We start from the raw sequence: 16077 nt of genomic DNA on the forward strand, positions 1-16077 counted from the left end.
ATACTTGCTAGAATTGAATTGTTCTTCTCTTTTCCCTATTTTTTTTTAAACGTGCTTGTAAAACCCACTAGTTAAATTATGGGGAAGACTGTTTTGAGCACGGGCAGATAAAAATAAAAAGTCAAAATGAGCAACTGTACAGTTGGTGTTTTCCAGTGAGGGGTGGGTGGGTGGGCTTGCTCTGTCTGTTCCAGTTTAAATGATTTAGCCCTGGTTACAGTGGCTACCAGAAATCAAACACTAAATGCAGACTTGTATCAACAAAAGAAAGAATTAAACTAGATGGTCATGGCAAGAGGGGAAAAAATAGAGACACTTTGTATTTGTGACTGTTGTTTAGTAGGTACAGATTTCTAAGTTCTTTGAAGCACTGAGATGTCAGGAAAGCCAATGATAATTTTTTAATTTTAATTTATCATTTTAAAATTAAAATTTTATTACTACTCTATTATTATTATTGTTATTATTATTACTGCTCCATTGTGGTAGAACCCCAAGGCTACAACCAGGTTAAGCCCTATTGTTCCAGGTAACGCGTGCACACAAATTAGTCATAAGACAGAGTGCTTAACTCCGCCTTTGACTTGCATATTCTCTAGAGAAGACATCCACTTGTGTAGTCTTATGGACACAAACTGTTTTATCTTGCTTGTTAACATTTAAAATTAGTTTCTTTATAGAGCTCTGGTACAGTCTGGAAGTAATGAGTAGATTGTATTAGAGCCAGAGCAGCTAAAAAGTTTGCCAGAGAATCACTGTTTTAGGAAAGAGTCGTGTTCCAGAATCTGAACTTTCTTCTTTTACATATATATTTCTGGCCTTTCTGGATGTGAAAAATCTTCCTGAGTCTCCAGCCAGCTTGAAACACAAGAGCTGTGAACCTGTGTACTATTTCCTTGTGTAGCTCATTGTAAAGCCTATGGATACCAGTTTTAATATAACCATTACTGTCCGTTTCTCTGCTGATGAGCAAAGAGAACAGCCAGAAAACTGTAATCATGAGCCTGCACTACTCAAATTCTTCTGTGCTGTGCCCACTTGTACAGTCCATTTATTCAGACTGAAGACTATGGACATGATTTATTTCTGCTCTTTACACAGAAAGTAAACAGCTGGAATTAACTTTTTTATGTTGGTCTTAGAATAGTCTACCTGAATTTGGCATCAAGCTAGAACGATTAAAACTATTGTAACCTAAAAAGTGTTAAAACAAGAAAATAGTCCCACAGAGGTCTCGTGTAGATGGAAGACTGGAACAGCTGTAGTAAAATAAAAGAAGGGAAGTAGGGTGGAAGAAAACTTAAAAGCTGAAACTAAAAACAATCAGTCTGACCTTAGGCAAAGAGATGGGTAGTATTGAGACTGAGAACACGTGAGAGGGACACACAAAGTGCCTTTGTCTCCGTTCAGATTCATTCCCATTCTTAACTTGTGTAAGAGCTTAAAATGTGAGAAAGGGGAGGAGAAGGGTGTGTTCTGGGGTCTGGAGGGCAGCCAAGTGCTTGACTGATGAGTATTTAAAAGCTCCTTTATTTGGAGTTGAAACTCCCTTTAAAGTGGAGGGGAGAGAGAGAATCGTACACTCTTCTACACACAAGAGCAGAAACTATCTGTTCAAAAATATTTTTCAGTAAGACCTTCTGGGACATATTCCCTGTCACACTAAGCTTGAGCAAACAGACTGTTAAAATGTTTCTGAGCAAACTCCAGTCCTACTACTGGGAAGTGGTGGGAGAGGACAGAAAGGATGCAGCCAACTCCACCTGGAAAAGGGACACGTGGCACAGGTTCTTCAAAGTCCCCCTGGGCAGGGAAGTGGACAGGGAGAACGAAGGTGACAATGACCTATCTGGACCTGAAGACAGCGAGGAGGACATCAACAGGATCAGCAGCAGTGGAAGTGACATCAACAGCGACAAGGATGGAGAATGAACTGAGAAGGGAAACCCCAAACCAGGGCCTGGACTAAGCGACTGTGTTTGGGTTAGGGAAGGGCAGAGTGTGGGTGCACGGGTTTCTTAAGGTGGTTTTAAAAGAAGGTGCGAGGGAAAGTCTATGATAGAGGATATATACAAAAATAAAATATAATATATATATATATATATAGATATCTATACACACATTATTTATTTTTTTAAAAACACATATTCCCTGAGATGGCCCAAGGGCTAATATATAGGCATTTATTCCACCTGAAATTTCAATGTAATGCAATGTGTTTTTGCTTCCCTTGAACTTTTCCTGAATTACGAGGTAACACCTCCTTATGCTACATGCAGGGAAAGGAAGGAAAAAGAAAAATTCTTCACAAATACAAAGAGAATTTGAAGAAAAAAGGAGCAAGAAAGAGGCCTGCAGCCTTGTTTTCCACCTGTTCTGACAGATTGCCTCTTGGCTGCTGCCAAGCAAGGCAGCAGAGTGACATTTTGGAGCTTAAAGATGCGCTGACCATTTTTCTATGAAGATAGACTGGGAAGAAAAAGTGACAGGCTAAGGCTGGAAGCCAATGGAAACAACCTTGAAAATAAGAGTATGTTCATACCAGGGCCTGGGCTTGTCAATTTTCCTATCTAATTATTAAAAAAGATAGAAGATAAGCAGCTGTTTAACTCTTCCAGATACTGCAAATCAACTATTAACATACTCTACATGCTATGAATGAAGACTAAACAAGCAGAAACAGAGCTCGGAGGAAAGGCATATATACATTTCCAAATTTGCTCCCACAAAAAAGTGCAAACTATTTTATAACACTCTGACAGGGGACACTGCATGCATCTTCAAGACTGTAACATGCATGTGCAAAAATGCAAGGGATAGTTGTAGGGAATGGAAGAGAGCAGAGGCTCTTTGGAAAACCAGGGCAACGCTGTCAAATTCTGTCCTCACTTAAGTTATCAGAAGGTGAGGGGGATCATAGAAAAGGGAACTATCTTAGCTCACTATATATAGTTCAGGAGCAGCAATGACACTCTTGGTAAGTAGCTTCTAGTCCTACAGATGAACAGTGGAAACGGGAAAGTGGATGATAGCTAACAGGGCTCTATGAACATACTTCATATATATATGGGGAAATAAGCAGTAAAGCAGAGGGACTTCTGAGGACTCAGAGCTCCATCAGGAACAGAGAAGATAATTGAGGCTGTGGATACCAGATGTAATAAGAGTATTAAGAAACACCACATTTTATGGTGAAAAGGGGACAGTTCAGAAAGTGGTAGAAAATCCTTCCGAGCAGCATCAGACGTGGCAGTCGGCTGAGACTGATCAACTTGACAGTGATAAAAATTATGGAAAAAAATACCAGGTCAATAAAAGAAAGTTTCAAGCCCAATTACAAGAAGTGGATGCATCTTAAGATACACCTCTATTCTGAAATGTGGCACTAAAGTGGCAAGGGACGTTTGTGTTCAGTATACAAATGAAATTCTCCTAAATACGTGTCTTGGGCTTTGAAAATGAAGCTCAGTTTTGACTCTGTAAATACACCAAGAATTGTCACATATAAGTGCACCAGGGATCCAGCTGCAACAGTATCCCACCTCTGATCATGGCCTGTAACAGATGACACAGTACACATAATCCCTCAGTAAACAATTCCTTGAAAAATCCAAGAGATTTTTTCCTAGCCTGTAGCAGTTAGTATTTGACTTTACCTTGAGTCACAATGATTCATATTCCTTTTCTTCCCTGTCACTATGTACCAGATTCTACCAGCCTTTTGGCCTGCAGGTGTCACATGATATTCCTCTGTAAGTTGATCAGGAATTATGTACCCCCCCCCCAAAAAAAAAAACCCAAACAAAAAAAAAACTAACCAAAAACAAAACACTCCAATCAGTCTAACAGCCCAAACTTACCCTGTTACACTTACAGATTGCGACTATCTATAGAAGGCAGAACCTGGCTCTAATCTTGGAAAACAGTTAACAATTCTGCTGATAATGCGCAAGCCAGAGTATCTCGCTTTTCTCCAGAAATGCATTACACTACTTGCTACAGATTCTTGTACCTCCTTCTTCACCATAGGATCAGGGCACTGCCCAGTAGGGCATTAAAAATCATGACTAACATTGCCACTTCTGGACCACGCTCTTATTCTCCCCAGGTGAAGAATTAGGCATGCAGTGCTATGGTATGCCCCACCCCCTGCAACGTTTTAAATGTACATATTGCTTTGCATTTCTATTAGAGAAAGCAGGTTGAAGTGAACCATCTTGTGCTTGGAGCAAAGGATGGCGATGCCTATGGTGTCACAGCTGAAAAGCACCAATGCCTGTGCTGGGCATTCTGTAATAAAGACCAGGCTCCTGCTCCAAAGAGCTTACAATCTAGTGTCAAACGTGGTGCAATGAATGCTAGAATAGTAAGGGGACACTTGAGGAAGCAAGGACAAGGGATACATCATTGGTGTCTAAACTACAGTAAATAAATGTTACTAAATCTTTTAATGGCACTGCTGGCTGGCTCATTTCCTAGAGACACAGTAGTGCATTTAATACACAAATCATAAGCTTCAGACAAAACCTTCTGCAGGATGCCCAAAGTAAAGCAGAGGTCTGTGTATCCATGGGGGGGACCATTCCACTCCCTTCTCTCCTTAAAGCTGGAGGACCCTCCACATTGTTTTAGCAGTACGTCTGGACCAATGTATCTGGGTAATTGTCTTAAATTAAGCACTAGCAAAATGTCTGTAACCTCCATAAGCAGTCCCAGGACAGGTTGAACAATTCAGCCAGTGACAATGGGCAGGACTTCAATTAGTTGTAGAGACAATTGTAGCAGTACTACGAACCTCACTTACTACCTATGGCAGGATTCAGTGGTCCACAGCATTAATTAGGATTGAGAAATATTAGGAGTCAATCATATTAGTGGTTTTAGTGACTAGATCTTAAAACTAAAATAAGTTAAGTCTTCATTCAGTTGTAGTTCTTTATTTTGCTTACAGTAACAGAAAATTATTTTTTTACTTTTTTTGTAAGAATGAACAATACTCAGAGCAGTATTTCCAGCAGTCCTGGAAAAGAGAACTAGGGGACTTCAGCCAATTGACCCCTTGCAGAAAAAGCAAGGCAGCCAATCCCTCTCCCACCCTTCAGTAAACATCGGGCCAAGTGAGAGGAGCAAGTGCCTCAAAGCATCACCGAAATTCCCATTAAATGTTCTGAATTTGCCAACATTTGCCAACTAAGCTTTTATAACTCTAAATAGAAACTATGTTGATGTCCCTTTGGAGTTCCTGTACCTTCCCATATGCACCAGTGCTTTTCCCAGGTTTCAGCACAACTTTTAATGATGCATTATACTGAAAGCAGTTTAATTTACCTGACTCTCCTAGAAATTTTTCACTTTCCAAAAAACAAACAGAAAGGACTTCCTCCTGTTACAGGCACAATTGCTTGATGTGATGCATCGCGGTCCAGAGGAACATGCAGTGGATTGAGCATCAAAGCCTTAGTTCAAATTCCATCCCTGCTAGAGATCAGCTGCATGAACATAAACAGACTTCCTACCCGAGGGCTGTTGTGAAGATTACTGACTGTAAAGCAGTGCAACCAACCTGACATTGTACAAGAATGGAAAATACTTTTGAAAACTGAAGCTTATCAGGATAAAATCAAATATAAACCCCGAAGCAGAAGAGTGGCCCTCATACCAGAATATTTGCCATTCACAAAGTCCAGCCCTGCTAAACTAATTACTCTTACCCTCAGCCCTGCAATGTTTTTGCAGAAGCCTGCGTTTCAATAATCTGTAGCCCTTTAGAACCCAACCAGTACATTCATAGATATAATACTAATCATTTTCAGATTCACCAGCAAAATATAGCAGCACTGAGTTAAGCTAATCAGATCTGGATGAAGAAATTCTTCCTCCTAGAGCAGAACCGCAAGATTAGCACATCTGTTGACCCTAAAATTTGCAACTAACGGAGACAATTTGTTATTCTAGATACTGTAACTCGGAGACTTTTGCTAGGTAACTTGAAAAGCTTTAGAGACAAAACAGAAAGGTGGTGAACAGGGGATGGGGAAAGCACAAGTAGTCACTGATTGCAGATGAAATGAGATGGTAATTTCTTTTTAAAATGCTTGTCAAACAGATAAACGATTGTTACACATAGTAAATAGGGTATAGCCTCACAACATGCCCATGTACCAATCTAATGAGACAGACTGAGCATCCAGACCTCCTAACGACAGAGAATATTCCACTTGATCAGTGCGCCAAACCATGCCCATGAAGCTTACATTTCAATTCAGTCCTGCAGGTTTCCCCTAAACATTGCTATTCTTTACATTTTCGCAGCCATGTTTTTTAGTTTGGGGCATCCTGATCTTTTTAATCCAATGACTCCCACTGCTCTGGAGAAAAAAGAAGTTATAATGGGGCCAAACTAGGTAACTAACTTGGGGGAATCAGAATTATTCCTAGCTGCCAACGCTTCCTTTCCCGAGGAGGAAGGTAAAGGCCTATGCACTGTATTGTTCTAACAATGTCTACTCCTTTTTTACCTCCAAAGGGAACCATAAAAATATTGCACTCAACTCCTGTGTGGGGATCAGTCTATCAGCCCTGTCCAGTCTTGACTTTGGTATTTGCAGTATATATTTCTATTGTATGCTCAAATAAAGTCAGAATTTGTTAGTGTATTTGTTCTTTTAGTGTTTTAGTTCATTTAATCCTCTGGGTCCTTTCCCTAGTTATCTGAGTTTCCTGTGGGGTTTTGTAGCAGTTCTCACCTATAAGTTATCAACTTTTACTCAGGGAAAAGTTTATTTTTCCTAAAATGGAACCGGAAAACACAGTATAGACCAGGGGTAGGCAACCCCCGGCACAGGTGCCAGAGTGTAGCACGCAAAGGCATTTTGCTTGGCATGTGTGCCTCAGGGCACATGGCAGGGAAGGGGCTGGGGGTGCACTGCCACAACAAGGGCTGGGCTCCCCAATGTCTACCCCCGGCACACCAACATGAATTGTGAGGCATGAAGTTAGCAACAAGTCGAGGCTGTTTTTTGGGATTCTGCCCAAAAACGCTGCCAACCCCTGGCATAGACTTGTACGCAGGCCCACTTATACTTAGAACAACACAGGGTCTCATTTTCTCCATTTCCTTTGATCTTTCACAGCACGGCCTCATGCTAACTTTTTCATAGCTACTCCATTCCCTCAGATCAAAAATAGAAGCCGCAAGAGCACAGCTGGGGAAGAGAAAGTAGCACAACCCAATGGCAGTGGCTCATATAGCATTGGACCAAACAATCTAGTTGCAAGGTCCCTAGCTTTACATCACAGGTATGTCATTAATTATGATGGTTTGTGCACCACTGCTGGGCTCCTGGAGTTGGTTATAATATGTAATTTTGTAGCCCAGAACAGCCTTACTTTGTGGGAAATGTATAATAGAAATCATAGCTAATGTCAAAGCCTTTCATATATAACCCATCCATCTCGCACACTTCCTTTTGCACGTTGCACCTCCAAGAAAAGAAGAGAAATCAGATTATGACCACTGAGAATCATTAATAACTCCTCCCCACCTTCCTTCAGCATTAGGCTTATAAAAGATATAAAGAGCTTTCTATTAAAAACCTTGCATATGTTGGGGTTTCAAACTCCCTTCTATAGAAATATTACACACACACAATAGGGGTACTTTAATACAAATTAACTTGAATGGAAACTCTTGAAAATGGCCCTTACTAATTCGGTATTCATAAGACTGATGGGGTGGTTCCTCACCCTAAAGAACTCCTGTTCTCTGCCGGATCCTCTGCTTCACCCTGGCATATTTAAGAGCAATATACATTAAGTCTTAGGTGGTACCTGGCGCAGGAGAACTATAAATAAAAACCACTATACTCCACTTCTTATGCTCACAAGTGAAGGCCCACAAATGTTTTTTAGATTGCCAAACAGGCTAACAAAACCAAGATAATTTCTAACAGCACTGCCTCTCTTCCACCTGTTCCTACCTGCCCTTTTTCACATCAACTATGAATTGTGAGGCATGAAGTTATCACAAGGTATTACATACATTTAATACCAAACCTGGGTGAATTAAGGAAGGCAAAGGGGATTAATTTCAGTCTTTGGTTGTGAAATGTCTTGCACTTGTCTACTTTCATCCAAGCCTTTAAGTGCAGACCATTCTCCTTCAAAAATGACTCTTACGTCAGATCAGCATCCAGCTTGTATCCAGGAACCTGTCTCAAGACTTTATTAAATAAGGTACACTTTTTGCTCTTGTTATCTTAGCCCAGCAGACCTGTTTGTTTAGGTTTCAATCAGTTACACCTCATTGCATTAGGCTTCCTGAACTCTCTTACTGATGACGATACACATACAGAGAGGAGGCTGAGTCTGCAAGGTTGGCAATTAGGAAAAACCTTTCCCCTTGTTCACCTGCTGCAGGAATCTGGGACCAACTATACACAGGTCCTGCCCTCACACCCCCTTCCAGGGTAGAACAGTGCTTTAACCTGCACCCAATTTGTCTCAGCTCAAAGCATTAGAAGATTACAGGGGGGAAAAGGAAGCTTTGTATTGAACAGCATGAGAAAATTCATTGAAGGTGTTATTTAGGAGCCCAGTGTTGGTGGCTGCCGGTTTACTGAAGTTTATGCAGCACACAGCAAGACATTCTAGAGCAGCTCCTGTCCTGCTTGGAGCCTGTTAACAACTAAAACAAGACTTCCATGCTTAACATTCAAACAACTGGGCTATAAGGCCAGCTTTTTGATGAATTCACAAGTATTAAAATAGGATGAAAACTAAAACTGGAGTGTCTACCTTGCCATAGTTGCCACATGCAGTGATTTTCATCTTACATACTTCCATATCAGAAATCTCTTCTGTAGCTTTTTTTTTTTTTTTTAAATAAAATAAGAATATTTCCAAGTTTGTTGACCAAGATAAACTTCTCCCCTTAGCAACAAACTTCTAGAAACATCAAGCTGAGGAAGGCATTGGGGGTGTGGGGGGGTGCTGTTACGGTTTTCCTTTGGGAATGTAAGCAGATTTTTGCCTGTAAATCTTTTTATATTGGTGCAAACTCATTATACGAGTAAGAATTTAGTCCCTATTACTTGTTGAGAGCCTTGATGACTCCCCGGGCTTCATCCCGCTTTTAGAATTGATCCTATTGTACTTTTATGGGAAAAGGAGTTGGTCCCATTTAACTACATATACATTTATTGGATCAAGAGGTACAGAGGGAGTTCTTGCCTCTAAAATACATTTTTTGATAGCTCAAAATTACCTTCTGTATTTTGGACATTTGCATAGCACCAAATCACCACTGGTTTGATTATTAAGGCACTGACTGGACTGATACTTTGATGAGCTGGGCTCATCTCCAAATCTGCCACCAGTGTCCTCTATGATCTTCAGTAAATTATTTAATTTCTCTACCTCATTTATAAAGTGGAGATATAACACAACCACCCTACCTCATAGAAGCATTGCAAGAATAAATCCAATAATGGTTACAAGTACTACAGTACTAATAAGAACTACAGAAAAGCCTATAAATCAATCATTCTATGCATAGATTTATTGGTTAAAAACTATTCCGCTGCATATGCCAAATTGTGAAAGTGGGCAGTATAATGCAATAGAATCAGCTTCAGCTCCTCAGGTTAACTCTCATCCACAGACTCGAGGTGATATGCGGGCCCCAGTGAAGTCAAGGCTAAAGTCCTGTTGATTCCAGTGGGGCCAGGGTTTCACCCTTCATTTCTGATGCCGTCAGAGCCAGGGTCTGTAGGGTAAACACTCCCAAGCTCACAGACTCTTTCTCTTAAGACACCACGAGAAATAGCTCTTGAGACAAGTCTACTGCATCACACTGGCTGCCGAATATGTGCACCAAGTCCACATTGCTAAAAATCCTTGGGTTGAAAAGAGTTATTGCAAATGCACAGTAGCTGATTTTGAAACCACAACATTGCTACTATTTATTATTATTTTTACAAAATACCCAAAGTGATCAGACCATATTGGAGGTAACTGGCTTGCCAAAGTGTGTGTTTTTAAATCAAAACTTTTTTTGAGTTATACAAGTGCCAAAAATAATCTTGAACCAATCATTTTTTTAAACCAACCCCCATCCAACAAAACAGGTGTATAACTTAAAACGGAACCCAAAGTTTGTGTTGGAAATTGTTTAAAAACCAACCCACCAAATCATGCTTGACCGTGGCAAAGATTTAGGTTGGGATAATTTAGTGCCAAGATATAGATCCTCTATGGGTTTATAATGGAAATACTGACACAACCTTAACTATAGTGATGCAAATGTGCCCTAAAACACTGCATTTTGTTTTATTAATAAAAGTGGTAGTGTTTACATTTGCAGGTATTTTACACTTCAGCATCATGATGAATACTGAGTAGAATGAGTAAAGTTTTGGCTGTAAGGTCAGAAATTCCTGAAGAGGCGAATGAGACAAAAGTGAAAGTCCTAAATTATGAAAAAAGGAAGAAATTCAAATAAATAAATAGAAAAAAAAAAAACCTAGGAAAATATGGGTAAGAATTACGTTGGAATGGTTCAAATAACTGCAAATTATGGCCACTAAATTAGAGACAGAAGAAAACACAGAGTTACTAATTAAATAGCAAGCATTAAAGCTTTATGTTTTTGTATTAAAAATAAAAACAAAACAAAAAAGCTGTTAAAAATAAGACTTACATTTACCAGGCCACCAAGCTGCATGGACTAATAAAAGAAACTAACAAAGGCAATACTGACATGAAGACACACACACACACACACACACACACTCTCCAAACATGTGCAACCCGACTGTTTTGAATACATTGTCTTTTTTTTTTTTTCTTTCCTTCTTTAAATAAAAAAAAAAGCATCTCCTAAATATTCCCTTTCACAAAATGCTTTATAGGAAGGTTTCCTAAAACATTATAATCTTATATATTTCTTCTTTGTAACCTATGCTTACGTATCCTTCCATCACTACAGAAAGGAGTTAGCACTACTTTCTGTTTAAGGTGGTACTTTCTTTCTCTCCGATCAGTCATCATATTCCATACCACTGGAGGTTTTCCCCACTTTCAAAATTGGTGTTTTCTACCAACTCCTTCCAGGCAGAAGAAGATATGGGTTGGCACTAAATTTAATGGTTTTGGCTCCTATAACATAAATTAAGGCTCACATTTTATTTCCTCTTTTTGTATCCAACTTTTACCCTCATGAAACCCCAGCCCTTAATCTACAGGCACTAGATACATTCTTGTATTGAATAGGGCTATTTTAGGTCAGACAAGATCTTCTATCATTTCAAAACCTTCAAGATAGCAGCTTTCTGAATGTGTGAAGTGGACAGACAGGTTTTTCAAATCTGAGTAGTAACTGCAGCCAAAGGTTTTGTTTTTGTTGGGTTTTTTTAAGACAATTAGCGTCTTCTGAAAAATCACTACAATTCTGCGTGAAAGGGGAATGAGACTAACTCCACCTAGTCCTTGCTTTCCACATGTGTGGAAAGACTAAGGTGGTTCACTTCCTCATAAAGGGTTAGCAGCACCAGCTCACAAGTCTGAAAAGTTGCAGTTCTTAATTAAAGAGGCATCTGGCACCTGGAGCAAATCTACCCATGCAGCCATCCCTGACCACACCCTACCTTTAATTTAAAGTGGACCTCTTCCCAAAGAGAAGCCAAGAGAGGTTTTGCCTCTCTCAAAAACCATAAAACAAAACACAACAGAAAAGAAAAAAAAGCTAGCGTGAAAGGGAAAGAGGGAAGTTTGTTTCAAATTTGCTGCATAACGAACCAGATTGAGTTAGGGGTGCGGGCAGAGGGGAAGAGAGGTGCTCGAGTAATATAGGCTAACACTGTGCTAGATGTGTTATTACAGCTGTAATTTCTGACTTTGTACAAATTGTACACGAAGGTTTAGACACATGAAAAAGTAACACACTCACAGAGACATAAAACACCTAGGTATAAAATATAAAGCAGTGTAGTAGTTACTAAAATTACATGCTCTCTTATTGCTACAGTGATTTTTGCTCTTTTTCTTTTTACTGTACCACATGTTGTTCTAAGCATATAATTTGCATAAATTATTCAAGTTTAAGAAAAAAATCCACACATCTTCACTTTAAGCTACTTATATAGTTAATATAAAACAAAAGGTTCTAAGGTATCTCTTTATTAAAAGAGAAATAAAAATGTCATTTGAAACTGGAATTCAGTGGCCAAATCCAAGGGCAGTGCACACCTTGTCATTCTGGTAGTATTATGCCCACGCAGTATAGTGGAGGTTGGTGGGGTATTTGGCCCAGTCTACAGATGGTCACCAGACCTGCATGATGCCTATGTGTCTGTTTTTGTTCTGGTTTTTTTTTTTTTTTTGTCTTTTGCGAAAAGGATTATGAATGACCAAACACTAACATTTATAATTTGTAGCAAAATTTGGTTTATGTAGAAACAAGCCATGTTTTGCATTTGGATAGAGATTTAAATGAATTAAAGCTAAAAATTAAAAAGCATGATGCTGCAACATCTGGTCACTTGTTGAAGACCTCACTTTTAAAGTGGTTAAGTTTGCACAATTTGTACTTTTTTTTTTCTTTTTTTTTTACTAAACAGTATTTTTCCTTCTTTTATAAACCAGAAAAACTAAACTACAGATAAATTTTCCCTACCTTGAGCTAATGCTGCAGATAGGGTTGACAAAGCTGTACAGCGCAATCAAACATACTTACATCTTAGCTCATTGTACAGGTACAGCCATAATCAAGGCACAAAGATCTTCTACAAGTTATTTTTTTCAATAAAGTTGTACAAAATAATACATTTTACAGTCTGTACAAGAATAATAATCCAGCAGTAAAATAAAAAATGAGGGGAGGGAAGAAGAAAGAGAAGGGAAAGACTGTGAGGACTACTGTCCAGATAATGATTTTTATAGCAGACAGGATCATCAGTGGACAAACTGAAAACAGTGTGTGGTTAACTCTTTCTGCAATCACAGGCCTTACGCAGTTCAATTCATAATGTCCACGGTTGTCTAAAGACCACTAAGACTGGATTTAAAAATACCCTTCTGAAAGGTAGCAGTTGGTTTTTGCACTGTCTAGGTCTTTTGCAGAATTGTCAGTATTTCCGTTCAAAGCCACATTACAGTCAGAGAACCAAACTCAAGAAGCGTCTGTCTTCAAACTTGGTCTGTGACTTGGCACCTTCTTTTGTCTGATGCAGTGAATGGATACAAAGTTGAGATCATGGGTTACATGATTATGCCCACAACAGTGCTAAATTACATAAAGTTTTCTCTCCCCAATTTTTTTGTTTTACTTTAAAAAAAATTATCCCCAATTCTTTCAGGCACTCCACATTCAGGGCTTTACAATTATTAATTTTTTTTTTGTTAATAACAGTGTTAGGGAATCCCCAAGGAAACGGCCTTTAAGTTTAGGGGCCATCTCCAACTGTCCGAGGGGGACACAAGCAAGCTTAGAAGTGCTGCTACTGTCCAGCAAGGAAAAAAGTCGAGGGGTGCAAATCAGAGGGAGACTGCAACAGTTTTCTTCCACCCTATGTGGGCAAGGGTTTTTTGTTTTTGTTTATTTTGTGTTTTTTGTTTGTTTTTCTTTTTTAATAAGGAATAAGGAGTCCAAAACACAGAAAAAAGCGCTCTCCATCACAACAACTCATATTGGCGAAGGTGCATCCGTTGAATAATGTCCCGACAGTCATTGAAAACCCTCCGGATGTTTTCTGTATCCACTGCACATGTGAAGTGAGGATAGCAGTAGTGCCTTCCATCTCCACTTGCTGTGCTGATTCTCTGTATGAACAATACATAAGAATTGTGTTAAAATACATTGAGTGGAAAAAGCAATGTTCCCAAGCCTCAGCTGACTGTGAGCATGCATGCACACATGCTGTGTTTTCAAAGGGGAAAATCCTTATTCCAGTCAAGTCAGAGACAAAACTTTCCTGCACTTCAATGAGATTAGTATTTCCCCCAAAGGATATAACTTGTAGGATAAAGGGCTGCATGTGGAGAAGGGTGTTGAATGCTTGGGACTGCAACAGAACTACAAAAATAAGAGGACTTCACCAAATTATATTTATAGGAAAAGTTTATGCGCCACTTTTGGGAACTCAGCCAACAATTTATGCATGCAGCAGACTGAATTTTGCCTCAACATGTGAACCATTAGCCCCTCTTTACAACCCGCAGTCTGTCTCAGTACTTTGTTTTGTTCAATGTACTTTAGTCCCAATTTCTGGTACAATACTCTGTATCTACATAGCAATGAAATCCATTTCTGGTACTTGTAAAATACGTAAAACAAATAATTTATGTTCAAAGTATCAACTGAGCAGTGAGGTGATGAATACTGAAGGGGAAATGCCAATATTCAGCGGCTGTTACATTGACTTGAACCACCTTTCCTTTTAGAAATGACATACTATGTGAAATCCAATCCCCACCAATGTCAATGGAGGAAAGATTTCACATGTTTCCCCCAGTTTAAGGATTACAGATTCTCACAAATTGAGAATTTGATTATCTTATTTAAAAAAAAAACCTTGTTTTTAAACAGTTTTAACTAAAACCTCCATAAAGCCCTACAGACCCCTACCTGAACAGTTAAGCAGCACAAAGGTTAAATATGAAACACTGGCAAAAGTAGGCTAGCAATATTGTGATAGTAAAACAGTTAAGCGTATGGTAAAAACCATGTATAAGTAATACCAAGGAAAATAATTACTTACAAGAAACTCATCTCTAATAAAATACTTGGCCCTTGTAACTCTGGGATCCTCACCAGGCTCTGGTGTTGCTGATTAACAACAATAATAATACAGTAAGTGTCTTGTTAAAGCATAAGTTTCAAGGCAACAAGTCTTAAAAATCATTACTTACCAAAGGACCATACACTTTTGAATCAGCTCTTGTTTTCTACTCAAATGCAATAGGAATAACTTTCTCAATACAGATTATTAGGCAAAACAGATTAGTTAAAACAAACAAAAAAAAACCTCCAGGAAAGCAAGAGAATTCCAATGCCCACAATACCAGTATTTCAGGAAATACTAGTGTAAATATAGCTTTCTGCAAGGAACCAACAGGTAAGCTGTATCACCATTTAAAGTGTTACTACCACTGACTGAGTTGAGCTGCATTACTCTGCTTGCAAGCAAAGGAAGACTGATTATCAAAAAAGAGATGGGCTGTAGTACGTATATTGCTAAAAAACCATACAATCGTACAAGATAAAGCTTTCTTAGAGATTCCTTTTAAAGAGGCAGACCTTTTGACCACTTCTAACTGTCTGAACTCTCTGCTACCAACCACTTCAGAGAAAAGGACAAATAAACTCTAGTTCTGTCAAAACCCACCAACACCCCTATCCTGCACCTCCGAGTACTGCAACAAGCCACCATTACTCTGAGGCTGCAGTGCAGTCCAGCCTCAAAATGGGTAATAAAATGATAGCATGCAGAGATGATAAATATTTTTTTGTCTATAGGTCCTAATGACAGTCCCTTCTTTGTATGTAAATACTTGACATTGCAGTTCACCTGAAAAGTAACCCCTTTTATTTCAGAAGTTTGCTCAACTCAAAATGAACTACAGCAGAATCCAAGAAAAATTCTACATGTAACTAACATACACTACAGCTCAGGGAAGCACTAATTTCATGATACAGCTTAGCTAAAAGGAAACAAATGTTCTTACCATCATCTGGTGTAGTGTAGCGAGCAAATTCTGGAAAGTAGTCTTCAATTTTGGATTTCCCTGCCAAAACTTTCTCTGCTAGCAAATCTTGTTTATTCAGGAAAAGAATTACTGAAATGGTCCGTAGCCACCTGCAGAAAGATGGAGGCAAACACTGTTAGATCACGCACCTGGGATTAAAAAAAATTCAAAGAAACATCATGGACTACACTTCAGAGCAGTGGTTCCCAAATTCTGCCAGATTGTACACCATCAATTTAAAATTATACAACCTTAAGTGCCATCAGCAATTTTTTTGTCGTATAAAGTAAGTATAATAAATCTGTTAACACGTGCCTCTGGTGGTCCCCGTAC

General features: G+C 39.0%; 1 protein-coding gene across 3 annotated transcripts in view; it reads right to left on the reverse strand.

The window, feature by feature from the left end:
- Positions 1-9933: 9933 nt before the first annotated feature.
- Positions 9934-16077, reverse strand: part of GNAS (GNAS complex locus) — a 211838-nt gene continuing 205694 nt past the window's right edge. For all 3 annotated transcript variants that reach the window (XM_059713228.1, XM_059713230.1, XM_059713231.1), the window contains exons 10-12: positions 15724-15854; positions 14757-14824; positions 9934-13818 (exon numbers count right to left, since the gene is read on the reverse strand). In XM_059713228.1, coding sequence (XP_059569211.1) covers positions 13672-13818; positions 14757-14824; positions 15724-15854 — 346 coding nt within the window. In that variant the 3' untranslated portion in view covers positions 9934-13671. The remainder of the gene's footprint in view (positions 13819-14756; positions 14825-15723; positions 15855-16077) is intronic.

This window comes from Alligator mississippiensis, chromosome 9 (assembly GCF_030867095.1).
Source record: "Alligator mississippiensis isolate rAllMis1 chromosome 9, rAllMis1, whole genome shotgun sequence".
Classification (NCBI taxonomy): domain Eukaryota; kingdom Metazoa; phylum Chordata; order Crocodylia; family Alligatoridae; genus Alligator; species Alligator mississippiensis.